Source organism: Condylostylus longicornis, unplaced genomic scaffold, assembly GCF_029603195.1.
Source record: "Condylostylus longicornis isolate FDR11 unplaced genomic scaffold, ASM2960319v2 ptg000010l, whole genome shotgun sequence".
Classification (NCBI taxonomy): Eukaryota; Metazoa; Arthropoda; class Insecta; order Diptera; family Dolichopodidae; genus Condylostylus; species Condylostylus longicornis.
The window spans coordinates 10,324,096-10,340,348 of record NW_026577979.1 but is presented as its reverse complement, the minus strand read 5'-3'; the positions used below and the strand labels follow the sequence as shown (position 1 = coordinate 10,340,348).

Here is a 16,253-nt window from a genome sequence, read left to right as displayed (position 1 = left end):
ATTAATATTTCTTTAATTTAATGTAATGCAAAAAATCAGAAAAAATAAAATAAATAAATAAACAATTCAATTTGAAAAAAAATCAGATAGTTGTTTCCCCTTTTTAATTGACACACAAAATAGTTAAAAATACTTAAGTTATAAATAGTCAAAACATTAAAGAAAACGAAAAATTTTGCAAAGAAAAAAGATATAATGAAACTAAATTATTAAATTTTAAACTATAGTTATATTTTAACTATTATATAAATTATGTAGTTAAAATGAGTTTAACAAATGTATAATATTCTATCTAAATTAATATGTATATTATTCATTTTCATTCTGTTACTTAACATAAATGGTAGAAAATATATTATTTCTATAGTTTCATATTATTGATATTCCAATAAGGTTTTAAGAAACATCGAAGCCCCTAACCAAGTTTTTGGTGTTTACATTCGTATCCTCACTTCGATATCGGATATAAATAAACTCTGATTGGTTGCAAAAACAATATTGTTATTGTTTATTAAAAAAAACACTGTCCCTATTACTTTAAAAATTCTGAAAACTCTGATGAATTCAAAGGAATTTTAATTTGTAAATTATTCTATTGTCTTTTCTAGTTATAATTTAATATAATTATTTGAATATAAAAATTATAAAAAATTTAATTTACAATAGTTTTAAAATATTTTCAGTTTATAAATATAAATATAAGAAACTTTGAACATTTCAAGCATTCAGTAGGATCTTTTGTCTTAGTGTTAATATAACGAATATACTAATGCATTACTAATCCAATGGTTTCTTAAGATCTTAAATACCCAAATAGTTTATTAAGGTTTTTTTAACTTATCCAAAAAAATAAACATATTTAAACATATTAAATCATATTAAATTTATTTAACGTATATTCTTTAAAAATAAATAAAAATATACCTATTTAATTAAAAACATTTCGTAAATTATAAAATATTTCATTATTTAAAAAAAAATGTATTTTAATTAATTTGTAATTTGAATTTAATGAGGTACATTAAGATTTTAACTTAATATTTTAAATCCTTTGGTGTTACAAAATAAAATTGATGAATTAATTGATGTATGATATAATATATTTATATATAATTGCATTCTTATATTTATATATTAAAGGTTTTTTTATTATATTCAAGTGTAATTATTAGCAATTATAAACACATTAAATAAATTTTATAAATAAAATGTAAACGTTATACAACTAAGCAAGAAAATTTATGTTTCTGTATATTTTTTTATATTTTTCGTAAATTGTTGAAAATTTGTTTTTTTTTTTTTATTGGTTTATTAATAATGTTAAGTATAATAATATTTATTTAAGTTTGAGATAAAACTTTTATTATATAATTTTCTTTTAAAAATTATTGATAAATGTTTGAAATATCAAATTTTGTTGACTTAAAGACTTGGATTTTCTATTGTATTTCAATTTATATTTCACTAATTATTTAAGACACTCATTAATATTATTGAATTGGTTATTTTTCATTTTAATATTCGTAAAAATTTTTTGTTGCAAGTAATTTTGCTATAATATTAGACTTTTTTAGTTTTTCTTTTTTATTTTTTTCCATTTTTTTTTTCACAATTTTAAAAGATTGATGAACGTATATATATATATATATATTTATATATATAATTTCAAAGGTTTGAAGTGGCTTTGGAGGAAATGAACTAACATGTATTAAATGACTTTTAAATATTATGCAACATTTAGATTTAGGAAAAAATTTAGTAAATTGAAATTATTAAAATTTTCAGAATTATTTATTTTTAAAAAATATGTAGTTTTGAAAAGGTTATGCATATAAAGATTCGAAAACCTTGATATTTATCCCTTTCAAAAAATTAAAGCCGATAAGTATGCTACGAATATATTACAGAAAAAACTATTATAGTTAAGGATAAATAATAATTTTCATGGATTCTACTACATATTTCGTTTTTGTTTTGTCTTAAATTCTTTATCACAACTCTTAAAAAGAAAAATTACCAAAAAAAATATATACATATAAAAGAGGGGGATTTTCCATTCAATATCTATTTTATCTTGTACACATGATCAGTATTTAAATAATAAAAAAATTTCTCTTTAAATTTCTTTTTAATCAATTTTTTCTATTTCTTTTATTTTAGTATTCTTTTCAATTCAATAAATGAAATCCAGCTCCTTGTACACACATTCTTAAAAATCTTATATTTACTCCGATTCCTAGTCTCTAGAAGCTCCAATTATTTGCAAAATGTAAATGAAAATATTAATAACATCCAAATAAAGATTTAATGCAGCAAAAATGTACTCCTCTGGACTTATTGAATATTTATGTTTTCCGCCCATCATCAATTGAGTATCATAAATCAAATAAAATGAAAATATGAGCGCACCAAGTGATGCATATACCAATTGCAATGTCTTTGAATGTGGCAAGAATATTTTAATCAAACCGAATAGCATAAATACGACTAGTATTACTAACAATGCCCCGCCACATGTCGTGAAATCCCACTTCGTTTGCAGGGCAAATAATGTTAATGCCAAACATACAGCTGCCGTTATACCAACAGCCATGACAACAGCATCTGGTTCATAATTTGATGACACAAAACCTAGTAGAAATGACTCAGCAAGCGTAAACAAACCCAGAAATATCATATTCGTTGGTGCCGTGCGACGAACATTTTCACAACATGCCATTGCAATCATTGTAACGAATAAAACCCCTAATGCAACCCAAACCATATACGAATTGTTTTTAGCCCAAATTTGTGTTGGCATGTGGTACACAAACAAAGCAACAATACCAAATGTAATCACTAGCTGAATCATTAAAATACTGTATACTTTTCTGATGAAACCTCTACGAATACTTTCATCCGTAAAGCCAATTCCTTTTATATCTTCATTTGAAGCTCCAGCTTCTGGATCATATCCATATCCACTCGAACTGTATCCTCCACCTCCGGGGGGTACAAAACCTGGTTGTGGTGGTGGTCCGTAGCCACCTGGTTGAGGATATCCACCTGGTGGTGGATAACCACCAGGTTGTGGGTATCCTCCTGCGGGATAGCCTTGTGGTGGTGGATAGCCTCCTGGTGGTGGATAACCTAAAAATTACAAAAAAAAAAAATAATATTAAAATTTTTGTGTAAAGCAAATTTGTAAGTATGTTTTAAAAAATGTATTAAAGCAATACACGTAGCCACTTTTTCAAATAATACACATACATATACATATGTATGAAAAGAATTGGAATTTAAGTATATTTAGTGCAAGTACATATTATGTACTTTTTTCAGTTTGCAAATACATAGATATTTTGCATTTCAATATTGCTCAGTCAATCAAAGCTTGAAGTATTTCTTAATCCTATTAATATTATAGACTTATTAAATAAACCTTATATTAATTAAAATAAATAGTATGTTCGTGTTCATTTAGAACTTTGTCTTTTCTAAATAGTGCTATTTTGTGTGCATTTTAATGTAATAGAATTCATGATTCAATAATTTTAAATAGATTTTCTTAAATTAAACTTCAAAAATGTGCAAAATTTAAACTATCAGTGAAGTTCGGTATGGTGTACCATAGATTTTTTAAAACTATTCTAACCTGGAGGTAATTTTGTTGGATCTAGTACATCCATTGAAGCTAAAATAAAAAGTTAGTATTTAAGTTAGAAGAATTAAAGAAATTTAAAAACAAAACAAATTGCTAAAAATTATTTAAAAAAATTTGATCGAAATTGTTTGAAAGAAAATTTCAACAAAATTTTTTACTGTTTTCAAATTAATTACAAATTTTTTTAAAAAGTTTTATACCGAATTCATTGAATTTATTTTAGCACTGGTATGTATTCTAATAAAAGTACTCCATAACTTATAAATAATCTAAAGATTAAATAAATACAATTTTATTTGAAATTTAAATGAACAATATATATATTCAACAATATATCAACAATAATTTAAATTTTAAATGAACAAGTTATTGGTTTTACTTTTTACTAGAATATGTTCAAGTATTGGCTAATAGTTTATTAACAAACTATATAAGTTTGTTTATATTATTCAAATTTTCAATTTAACTTTCAAATATTATTCAAATTTTCAATTTAACCTTTCTGTGCATTTATTTTTGATAAAAAGCGATTATTTGTTATGTTCAAATTGGGAAAAAAATTATCGTTTCAATTTTACGAGCTATTGAAGTTCAGAATGTGTCTATAAGTTTTTCTGTAGGTTTTTATGCCAAAATATCTGTTTATATTTATAGATGCTAGTATTAGGTTGCTTTATAAAAGTAAAGTAATTATGTGGCTAGAAAAAAAAGTATTTTAAGGACACTGGCAGACATGCAATTTTAAGTTCTGCAAACTGTTTGATTGCTTATTTGAATTCCATAGGTTTATATTCAAGCGAACAATCAAACTGAAATTACAAAACAAAAAATTTTATGCCTGCAAGGGCTTTAATTTAAATGAAATTAAATGAATAATGCAATTATTTTAAGCGTACATTTCTTTTTACTTTTACTGTATTACATATGTGTTGTTTATGTACGTAATTAAAGTGCGTTACCACAAACCAAATTTTAAAAAATTCGAACATATGTATATGTAAATTATTTATTCGTACATAAATTATTTAATCAAAAAATTCAACTAGATTACTAGTAAATTATCAAATAAGAAAAGTTTGAATTGACGTAATGAAATTTTTTTTTTGTTTTTGATTTTACGGCCGGGGAATTACCAATCTAAAAAAAAAATATGCATTCTTTCCTGGAAAATGAATTCATTTAAAAATTTATACAAAATTTATAGATACATATTTATATATACAATGTACATATTGCTATTTTAAAAGTTAAGTATTTGCACCAATGTTCATGCATTTTTAAAAATAAAATACGTGTACTTATTAAATAGAACGAATGAATCATTGTTTTGCAAACATAAAAACGATCAACCATACTATAAACACGAATAAAATTCTGTTTAGTTAAGCGATTTCTTTATATTATTATAACGATATAAAAAACGTTTAATATTCCTGTGAAATGATAAGACCTTTAGCCGTTTATATTTTTATATTTAGATAAAAGGAATCATAAAATATATAAAAGATATGGCAAATTTATAAATATTGCAACTAATTATATCACAAATATTGCATTTTATATGATTACAATAACAACACTATCTGCTTCAATAAGTTTTAAATGAAATATTAATATATATTTGTGTCCATATGTATGCATATGTATGTATAAAAAAATGTGTGGAAATGAAATTAACACCTCTTCTTATTCGTCTTTTATCGAATCTTCTTTTAAAGCGTGGAAATTTTATCATGTTTTTATCAAATAACTGATTAAATTAGTGTAACGTTTCAAAAAATTAAAAAAAAAAGGAAGTACATAATTAAAATTTTTAATAAAGAAAAGCTTTTCATTATTTAATTTTTATACTTGTATTTATTTATATTGATATTAAGCAAATACATATTTCCAAACAAATATGTATATATACATATGCATGTATGTACATAGTATATTAGCTCATGTTTTGCTAAAATCCAATTAAATTAAAATTTAAGTATTTAAGTAATTTTGTATCAATATGAATATTTCTATTTGAGAATAAAAATAAAAATCTGATGTGGTCCGCACATAACCGACCGCAAACTAGTTTAGTAAAAATGTTACAGAAGATTATAAAAATACCTTTGAATACTTCCTTTCAATTTTAAGGGAGTTAGCAAGATTTTAATTAAAATATCTAGAAAAGTGTAAATTTTTGGAATCCCCCTCTTGGAATCCCGTGAAATCCCCTAATTCGATTTCCGAGCCCTGATCTTTTCAAAAAATTTATAGATTCATTGTTTTAATATCCCGAATTTAAATATTAAATTTCAAGGAAATTGGTTGATTATTTCTCTTTATATACGCAAAAATGTAAAATTCGCCCGGGTAAAGATCCCGAGGTCTGATATATTCCAAAAGTTAACAAATTCGTTCCATAGCCAAAATAAACTCATAAATATAAAATTTCATAAAAATCGATTTAGCCGAACTTGAGATATCTAAAGGTAGACCTCTAAAAGTAGTTTATTTACGATTCCCTACTACAAAGAAGTGTCTTCCAGTAAAACTTGACATCTAAAATTTGGTGCAATCACATAACCTACTTCATTGTATACAATGGGGTCGGTAAAAAGTAATGAAAGCGAATATAATTATTTTTAATGTATTATGGATGTGTGTATGTTCGTATAAACACACTTTAAAGAAAATTTTATATTTTCTATTAATATTTTCTTAAAATTACTTTCAATGTTATAAATATTGAAATGAGCAAACATTATTTTTTAGTCCAATTGATCTCAGCTAGAATTTCGATGAAATAATAAATTTTGAATAAATAATCTGGTGACGTGACACTATATGACATTACGCAGTAATGGTTACAGTAGCGGGGTTAATTTTACATACAGTAATGGTTTACGTAATAATGTGTAATAATTATTTTTTGTACTTTACTTAAGTAAACCAATTTATATTTCAATATATGTTCGTGCATCAACATTAATTTTGAAATATTTCACATAGTAATTTCTTGAATAAATTGCATCATACATCTAACTAATCTTCGATAGTTAAATAAAATTTTAAATCAATTATGCACTTATAAGTTTACCTTTATTCACTTATAAACAATTAAACTTATCGAGTTTGTCATATTTTTTTTTCTTCTAAATGATAGCCTAAAAACTATCTAGTCAAATAATGTGTATTACTTTTCAAGTCAACCTGACTATTGATGCATTGGTTATGGACATCGGTCCTTTAACTGGGGGATCTCGGTTTCCGACTCCGATCAAGTCACTATAAAAAATTATATTCAATATTATTACTTAAAATACCATACTTATGAAATAAAACGCCAATACACAAGTAATTTTCATATATCCTAATATTCCCTATTAAAAACTAAGACACAAAGAATAAATACTATTAACCTTAAATATATACTTATATCATAAAAAACTACGGCAGGCTAGTCATCTTCTCAGTAAAAACTCTATGATGTAATGAAACTGGAGCATGACTATCAATGCATTAGCCCTATGCTTCCCCTAGCAGTGAAGAAGCAAAAAAAATCTTCAAGAAGTCTTTATGAGATTGTTCAACCTTACCTAAAATATGTATTGAAAAAAAATAATCAGAACTATTGCATCACTCAAATCAGTAAATTTTTCCGAACTACAACTGATTTCTTAAATAAATTTGTTGGAAATTTAAAATTGAGAATTCCTAAATAAGATTAAATTTCCTTGAAAGGAATATAAGCCCTGGCACCTACTATATTAATTCTATCTTTAAATCTATGAGGGTAGCATCTAATTTACGTATCGTATCTAGTGTAACAAAATGCTATTCATATAAGTAAATATTCAATGCGTATTTCAATTCGGCATTTGATTAGCCTTTTTAATCTTTTAAAATTTTTGAAACAAAAATAAGTTATGTCTACTATTATATCTACAGATACTAATAAATATAATTTAATGCGTATTTTAGTATCTGATAAAATGCTATTAAACCTTAAGAAGTGAAACAAGTTCGCAATGTAAAAAATGTTGAAAATCACTGCACTATATTCTCAATACAATAACTGTCTTCAAAAATACCTAGTACAATTATTATTTTTCATTTTTTTAACACTTCATATTAAAACAGGTATTTATCATGATATTATATGTTACATAAATAAAGCTATATATTGGCCACACATGTAATACTAAAATCGCAATAATACGCCATTCATGTCGATCAAAAACAAGAATCCACTATTTTATTACAATCACCACCATAGATTTAGAATTATAAAAGAATTATTGATGTCACAATCATTTCAAAACAAAATTTCTATATATGAAATAAAAGATTGTTTTGTCTTCGAAAATATTTTCTAAAATTATTAAAAAAATGTGTGTGTAAAAAAAAAGTGTGTGTTACTACTACTACTATTATGTTTGCAGTGACCATTTGTGCTTTATTTTAGTGGACAATAAAATATTTGCATGACGTTGTAAAATATTGCATGGTTTTGTTCTCTTGATTTTTTAGTTAAAAAAAAAACATTCTTTGCTTCTTTTTTTTCTATGGTACTTTAAAAGTTTTCTAAAAATATGTAATAGTGGATTTATTGTGAAATTACATATTTGTGATGTAAGCAAAATGGAAATAAATTTTGTTAACGAAATATTATTGTTAAGGATCCTGGATTCCGATATAAATAGGAAGTAACTTTAACCACTATGTATTTTTTAATAATCTTGATTGTTAATTATTCAAAATCTGTCCTTGCTTACCAAAATATGGTCACCTTAATTATATTTAATAGATCTTAAAGTTAAAGAATAAATTTATTTATTATATAAACATATGCCAAACCAGACATGTGGAAACAATAAAAAGAAAAAATTAATAAAATTTTTGGATAAAAAATTTGAATTCAATAACAATAACATTCAAAAAAAAAATATGGTATTGAAACACAAATTACTTATTACTTTACCAAATTGTATTATAATAATTAATTGAATTAACTAGGGCATAAATTACGGAATAAAGTAACCTGTGGGGAAAAAACGACCAGAATTAACTTATTGATTGCAAAATCCCACTAAAATGAACATATGAACTACTATCGGAATGCTTATCGGACAAATTAAAAAATTATTACAAATACAAAAAAAAATCAGAAATTTGGAACAGCCAGAATTTATTTGGCCAAACCATATTTGAATAAAGTAATTTCAAATACATACTTAGTATTAGTCATCATCTCTTAATTTATTTAGGCTTCCAAAAATTATTTAAGATTTTCAAACAAAAAAATGTATATTTAAGGTTCGTTATATTGGAGGTTTACACTCAGTTTCGTTATATTGAAAATTCACTGTAAATTTTTCTATATTATAAGTATATACGTATGTATAGCCTATAGGTACATACAATATTATTGTTTACACTTGGAAAGCATTTTGTATTAGATAGGCAACCAAATATATCAAAATTCTTTTTTGTTAATTTTATTTACTTGTGTGAGCTATTAAAATTTACATGAAGTCATTAGTTATTATATAATATGAAAACCCATTTAATATGAAAACTTGAATTTTAGAAATGAATGAAAGAATTTGCTTGCTTTCCGTTATAGTATTTTTTTATAAGTTATTGTATATTTTCTAACATTAAATAGGTAATCTAAAAAAATTTTACGTGACAGTACAAAAACTCTCTTGGAGGAGAAGATGATAATCATGTCCTCGTTATTCTTATCGTAAACGTTTTAATAAATTGAGTATTAATTGATGAATTTAACAAAATTATCGAAATAAGAATTCGGTATGAAAAATATTCTGGTTCCGAAAAATCAAACACATCCACCATATGAATAGAACTTTCACAATTGAGTATTTAACAGTATGTATTCTGTGATTATGTTTTCAGTAACGGTAACAGAATCATATTAATTATTTTCTTTAGATGAGGAAAACCTAAACAAGATTTTTAAAATTTCTGACATAAAAAAAAAATTGTTGTAAAAGAAATACATTGTAAAAATTCTATCAAAATATTTTCAAGCGTATGACAGTCTCTCTTTAGAATGGAATTTAAACTATCATAAACGGGATAGCCCTGTAAAATCTTTCTCAGCATAATATTGCACTCTCCTTATATTCACATTTCAGAATACCCTAGAGCTTACACAAATTTGTACTTATAAATTGAGTTTATATACATATCTCTTAACTAAGCTAATTGAATAGTTTAATTCTATATTTTGGAGATTCATAACTCAAATAGTAAAAAATTTAAATTTTAATAAATATAATTTATCACAATACCCTTATGAATCACTTTAATCGTATCAATTTGTAATACTTAAAAAATTTTTTGACCACGAGCTTAATTATCCTTCTTCTTTTTTATTATAATCTACCTTTTCAATCGTATCCCCGTAAAAAGCAAAAATTCAGCAAACAATTTTATTATAACCAGATATTATTTATTGCTCGTAAATACTAAAATTAATACATAGACATATAATTTTGTTATTATATCTCTAAACTTTGAATTGAACGGATTAAAAATCAGAAATTTTAAAATATCTATTAAATATTATTTACACTTGAATGATAAAAATAACGAGCTTTATTCTATTTTATGATTCACATTATAAAAATATCGATTGGATTTTTGGATTCTAAAATTCATTATTAGCTAAAGCTTGTATTACTTAATTAAATAGAGATAAAGAAAAACCCTATTATATATAAAAAATTGATAACAAATTAATGAATTTTATGAATTACAAAATTATGTCAAAATACATATATTTTTTTTAACTAACACTAACAAAAATTGTAAAAATAATATCAATCATAATTAAAATAAAAAATAAAGAAAAATCAATTTTTCCGGTCTCATTAAAACAATAAATTGTCACATTTATAACGCAAATTTACCTCAATTCTTACTAGCTTATAAATACAATTATGTACATATATATGTACAATGTATAGAGGGTTTTGTATTCACGAATATTAAAATATTAATTAATGTCTTTTCATGAATTTAAAATATTTTATTAGAATAAACAAATTAATATACTTATAGTATATAAACATATTGTATGTGTGTACACATTTTTAAAAATTATTTAAGTACTTAAATTATCAACAAAATTAAAAAACCTTCGAAACAACAATAGCATACATTTAAACGTACAATTATTTTCTCCTTTAATATATCATTATGTATACGAGTATCACTACATGTAAATAAATTTTTTACCAGATGTTTTGTTACCACACATTTTTAGTTTATTAATTTTTTAAAATATTGAATTTCATCCGAAAATTTAGTGAATTTTTTATGTACCTAAGTAAAAATTTACTAATCTAATGGCTATTATGTAAACGCCCCTTAAGTAAAATGTCTACACTTTTTTTTTAATTTAATAAATAAATTAAATTTTATTTATTTTTACCTAAATGCTCCTGATCATTTGTATTAACAGGTTGATACATTTTTTTTTCTTTGCTTTAAAAATTATACTTAAAATATATTGTAAGAAAAAAACTTGAAATAGTCCTAAATTTGTATTTTATAAAAAAGTTCTAGTTAATATTTTTTATTTATTCAAACACACATATTTTGTTTACGAATATTATATAATTAATTTAAAGTCATTTTGAATTTTAAGTATGCATACTTAAAATTTTAAGTTTGCATACTTCCATTATCAATATTAAAAATATTATCTTATCTTTTACACTTGCGCAAAATATTTTAATTATTCACAATTAAGCCTGAAATATAATTAAGTTGTCATTTCATTTATAACACTGATGATAATGAAATCATGATACAAATGTCACCTTTGAATCAAAAAATTATTTGATGTTATACTATTGACTGATGTTTAGTATTATACATAGATGTTATGATATTCTCTATATTAGCTTAATATTAGATATGTCTCGGCTACATCATAAAATTAAATGTAATATAGGTATATAAACTTTATATAAATACTACGTTTCGTAGCATACAAACAAATCATATCGATATTTTTCAAAATTATGACCAAAATTTTGCAATTCTACATAATACAGAAAGTTATTCTTAGTTATACAACCTCATACAAATCGATAATCTGATAAAACAAGAATATTAATAAAAACAAATCAACATTCCTGCAAATGCTAAATAATAGATAAATAAAAAAAACGAAAAATTAGAAGCTTATTAAGGTAATTAAGACCTATCGTACTTATGACATCAAAATTAAATTTTTTTTTTTCATTTTCAATAGCAACTGTTTTGAATTTAGTACTAAGAATAGGAAAATTTGTATTAATATTTATTCTTAATCAAAATCTGATTTTCTGCTTATCGGTTAAAAAGAAACCATCCACATTTTTTCTATTGAAAATTTGAGTTAATTTGCACTCAAAAATATGCAACAATAGCATTCAAAGACAAAATGTGCAACCATAATGGTAAAACTAGCAATAAGTAAAATTCTATTTTGAATTATAATTATTTTTATTTTTAGCATTAATAAATAATATTCAATAATATTTTATTTATTCGATTACTTTAGTTGGCTGAACATTATTCAAAAGTATTGATATTTCGTTACAGAATTTAAAATTTTATTTTAAAAAATTGATTTTTTTTCTAAAAGATTTCGAAATGTTTGAATATAATATGTATCTCAACACCTCAAAGAAAATATGGTTCTTTAGAAACTGCTTTGGCTTTAAAATTACAGTACTAATACGATATTAATTAACAACTCAGCCTGTAGAAATTGCTGTATAATTGAATTTATAAAGCCTTTTACTAAGTGATTTTATTGTTTCTATTATTTAATATATTTTTGTGTGGAATATAACCACTTAAGCAAAAGTATTTTGCTTTAAAAAAAAGTTTTGAGTTTTTTAAAATCCATCCAATAGTTTTGATAGTTACTTTCCATACTATTGCCAGAATCATCAAGCGTTGTTTTTGTCGTTTTAATCATCGTCTCACCCTCAAAATAAATATTCTTCCATTCTTTTATATAATTGGTTACAAATATGAAGTTCCCGTCATAATTATTTTTTCCCATTTTTAATATTCATTATTAAGTATGTATTAAATTTAATCTAAAAAACATGACGCGTCAACTTTTTGCCTTTATTTGAAAACATTCTTTTTTTATTCTTATCTTTTAAAACAAACGTTTTAAGTGGAGTACAATGCAAAGAGCAGATATGAATAAAACTTTTAATAAATCTTTTAAAAATTAAATCAAAATTTTATTTCTGGCTACTATGATACCTCACTTTCGTTTTCAAAATGGAATAAAATTCATAATTAATTTTTATTTAAAAAAAAAACGAAAAAACAATTAGAAAGAAATAAAAAAATATTTTTTTTTTATTTTGCTCTTTTTTTTATTGATTTTCGAAGAACTGAAGTGTTCCAAAATAAAATTGAAATTGTATTTCATATGCTCAAAAAGCAAGATTATTAATTTTACTGGACTGGTTAAAATGCTATAAGTATGTATGTACATACTAGGTTTAAATGCTATGGATATTTTTATAATTAATCACAATAATGCGCGATTTACATAAACCGTTATTTAAATATTAATAGTCATGTGAAGTAATTGGATTCAAGCAGTAGTAAGTTATACGTTTAAGATACCGGGAAAAAGAAATATTGATTATTTCCGACAGTCAAGCTGCCATCAGAGCGCTGAATTTTTTCTCAGAAGGAAACGAGGCAGTCGACTTTTTACCAGCTAACGAGGAAGGAGACATATATGCCTCCTCTTGGGCCGGAGCTCTTATACGGAAGCGGACCACACGTGATTCGAGGAGAATTAAGGAAAGAAATGGAGAGGCGGCGTTCGGAGGTTGGAGAGGCCTTCCGGGGCTTCGACAGAGAAAGGAGCTTCTGGGAGTTTACGACCAAGCAGTTTAGGAAAATTATAGGTTTTGGCCAGAATCAGGTGAAAATTCTAATTGGTATCTTGACGGCTAATTGTAGGTTTAGGTGTCACCTTAGGAGGCATGGCCCAGAAATTGAAGGTGTTTACAGACCTTGCGGGAAGGCCGAGGAAGCCTCGGTACACCTTCCGGAACCTCCATACTCATGCATTTACATATTTTCCAAGTTTGGAAAAAATATATACTTAAGTAATATACAAATGTTAATAAATGATACTTTAGTTACTGCTTATAAATTAATATTGTGTACAAGAAAACATCATTGCCAATATCTACATGATTCGCAAAATTCATTAATCAAAACTTTTATTTCTCATATAGACCATTAATACTGATTTACCCAGCGGGATGTGAAAATCAGTATAAAATGTTAATAAATATTAAATTTTTTCTGATTTTAGGAATCTACTAATGTATTTTTTTGAAAAAAAATTTTTTTTTAAAGAAATAATTCCTAAACTGATTTTGCATTGAGGAGTATAGATAGATGGGAAGATATTTAAGTAAGCAGCCACTTCCTTATGTTTCTAGTATTGATTGTAATCGGTAGCTATTTAGGTAGATAGATTATATTAACTAATGTCCCAATAATAAAAAATAAAGTATTGAAATAAATTGTGTTTTATGTAAATTAAATTTCCCGAAACCTGTGCAACTTTTAGACGCAATACTATCCTTTGTGAATGCTAACAGAAAAAAGTAGCGATGTGGGTAGGTAGTTACCTAACTACCAATACCTAGTCAGTAAATGGATGGGTTAGGTAGTTGCAATTAAACCTCATCAATATCTTATGATGACTTAATACTTATTTAAAGTAAAAAATATTTCCATAAGGAATAAACAAAATATACCTAATGGAAATGTCAGATAAAAATAATTGTCTAGATAAAAATTCTAGTTTCACAAACTACATCCAAGATTCCATTAGAAAAATATGGCAAACATAAAATTTTAAATACAATTGTGGGAATTCACATTGACTACGATTTTCATTACAAAGTGAAAAGCGAGAAAGAAAAATATACTTTCATTGAAAACTTTGTAACGACTATATTATATTACATATAAATACATACATATATATATATATACATTACATAAATTAGCAATTATTTCTACACGTATGATGTTTGTAAGTGCATCAGTAAACATTATATACTTATGGTGTACATAGTTATACATATTTATTTCAGCATTTACATGTTACTGAGTAAGCAATATTTCGTTGAAAATGCAGGTATATGTAGATATGTACCTATTTGAAAACTGAATTTCACAATTGCAATTTTATAAAATCCCTTGCTTTTTAAATTGAATAACTTTATACCACAAAAATTTCTAATGATTTAACATTTTAGTAAAAAAAATACCTCCTTGCGAGTATCCTCCTTGTGGATAGCCTCCTTGCGGATATCCTTGATTGGGATCGTACATCTTTAATTTATTAGTTTTCTTAAATGAATTTTGCTTGCTTTAAAAATACTTTAACACAAATTTAATTATTTAGTATACTTATTAATATTTTAATAGCTTTCCACAATAAAACGTAAATAAAGATGGAATCGTCTTTTGATTTTCTTTTTCTTTTTTTTTTCTTTTTAAGATGACTCACACACGAAAATTATACAGTAAATCAGCTTATTTCGTTAACTGCAAATAATCGAATAAAAAATTATTGATTTTTATTTTTTGTTTTCACAATACTTTTTTTTTTAATTTTATTAAATTGAACCCGTTTGTAGAATTTATAAAATTTTTTATTTTGCTTTTTACGACACACTTTCTAATTACCTTAGTTTCTTAAATTTTTCTACTGATTTCTATAGAAGAAACTACTAGATTATTTTATACCAACAAACTATGTTAAAAAAATATTAAAATGTCGTTTGATATTTTGACTTCTGCCTTTAGCTTGACAGCCGAAAAACCCCGATGTGTTTTAAAAATCGCTTTGATAAAAAAGAAGTAGATTTACTTTACAAAAAAATTCAAATGGTTTGTGTCATCCCTAAAATGTAAATGAGTACATAATTTTTTATTTAAAAATTAAATTAGAAACAAAATCCTTAAACAAAAAAAATCATACAACAAAAAAACAAAATAAAATTTTTATATTCTTAAATTTTTATTCGTTATAATATTGATGTACCATTTTGATAGTATTTGACTTAATAATACATCGGAACTTCGCACTTTACACATTTATGACATTGCATGAAACTTTAGAAGTAGAAAGATTATTATTTTTTGCATTAGATCAAATATTTATAGTATTTTTACGCAAAATTTCTTGCGAAATCAAAAGAAAATGTCAATTATTATCAAAAAAGCGTAAATTATTTTGGAGTCTTTCAATTTGCTGTAACAATATTGGTTAATGTTTGTCATAAAAACATTTTATTATATTCTTATAGATTTTGTCTAACTTATTGTAAAATTAATAATAATTTATCAACTTCAATAACCATGAAGTTTCAGTCTTTTCCAATTCGTGCAAAGTACGCAAATCTGTTGTGGGAAAACTTAACTTTCTGACAGATAAATCAATTGTGCTGAGATAATACTATTACACTATTCAAAAGAGAATAGAATGTAATATGATAAACTAGTATATTAGTACGAAGTTCTATTGGTTCCGAAAAAGTCC

General features: G+C 24.3%; 1 protein-coding gene across 2 annotated transcripts; it reads right to left on the bottom strand.

Moving 5' to 3' along the window:
- Nucleotides 1–1,653: 1,653 nt before the first annotated feature.
- On the bottom strand, nt 1,654–15,491 carry LOC129619179 (protein lifeguard 1-like). Of its 2 annotated transcripts, XM_055534309.1 has the most exons (4): nt 15,398–15,491; nt 15,119–15,256; nt 14,977–15,058; nt 1,654–3,129 (listed from the first exon to the last, which is right to left on the bottom strand). In XM_055534309.1, the coding sequence occupies exons 3-4, from the start codon at nt 15,038–15,040 to the stop codon at nt 2,237–2,239; spliced, it is 957 nt and encodes a 318-aa protein (XP_055390284.1). In that variant the 5' UTR covers nt 15,041–15,058; nt 15,119–15,256; nt 15,398–15,491; the 3' UTR covers nt 1,654–2,236. The 2 variants fall into 2 exon arrangements, with proteins under 2 accessions (XP_055390284.1, XP_055390283.1); XM_055534308.1 differs by having other exon boundaries at nt 14,977–15,256.
- Nucleotides 15,492–16,253: the final 762 nt, after the last annotated feature.

Bases quoted from the DNA above. Each gene is read 5' to 3' on its own strand.
- LOC129619179 (XM_055534308.1), bottom strand. From the start codon at position 15,040: ATGTACGATCCCAATCAAGGATATCCGCAAGGAGGCTATCCACAAGGA. The intron at 3,130-14,976 runs GTATTTTTTTTA...TGTAATTTTTAG, and splicing joins AGGAGGATACTCGCAAGGAG to GTTATCCACCACCAGGAGGC.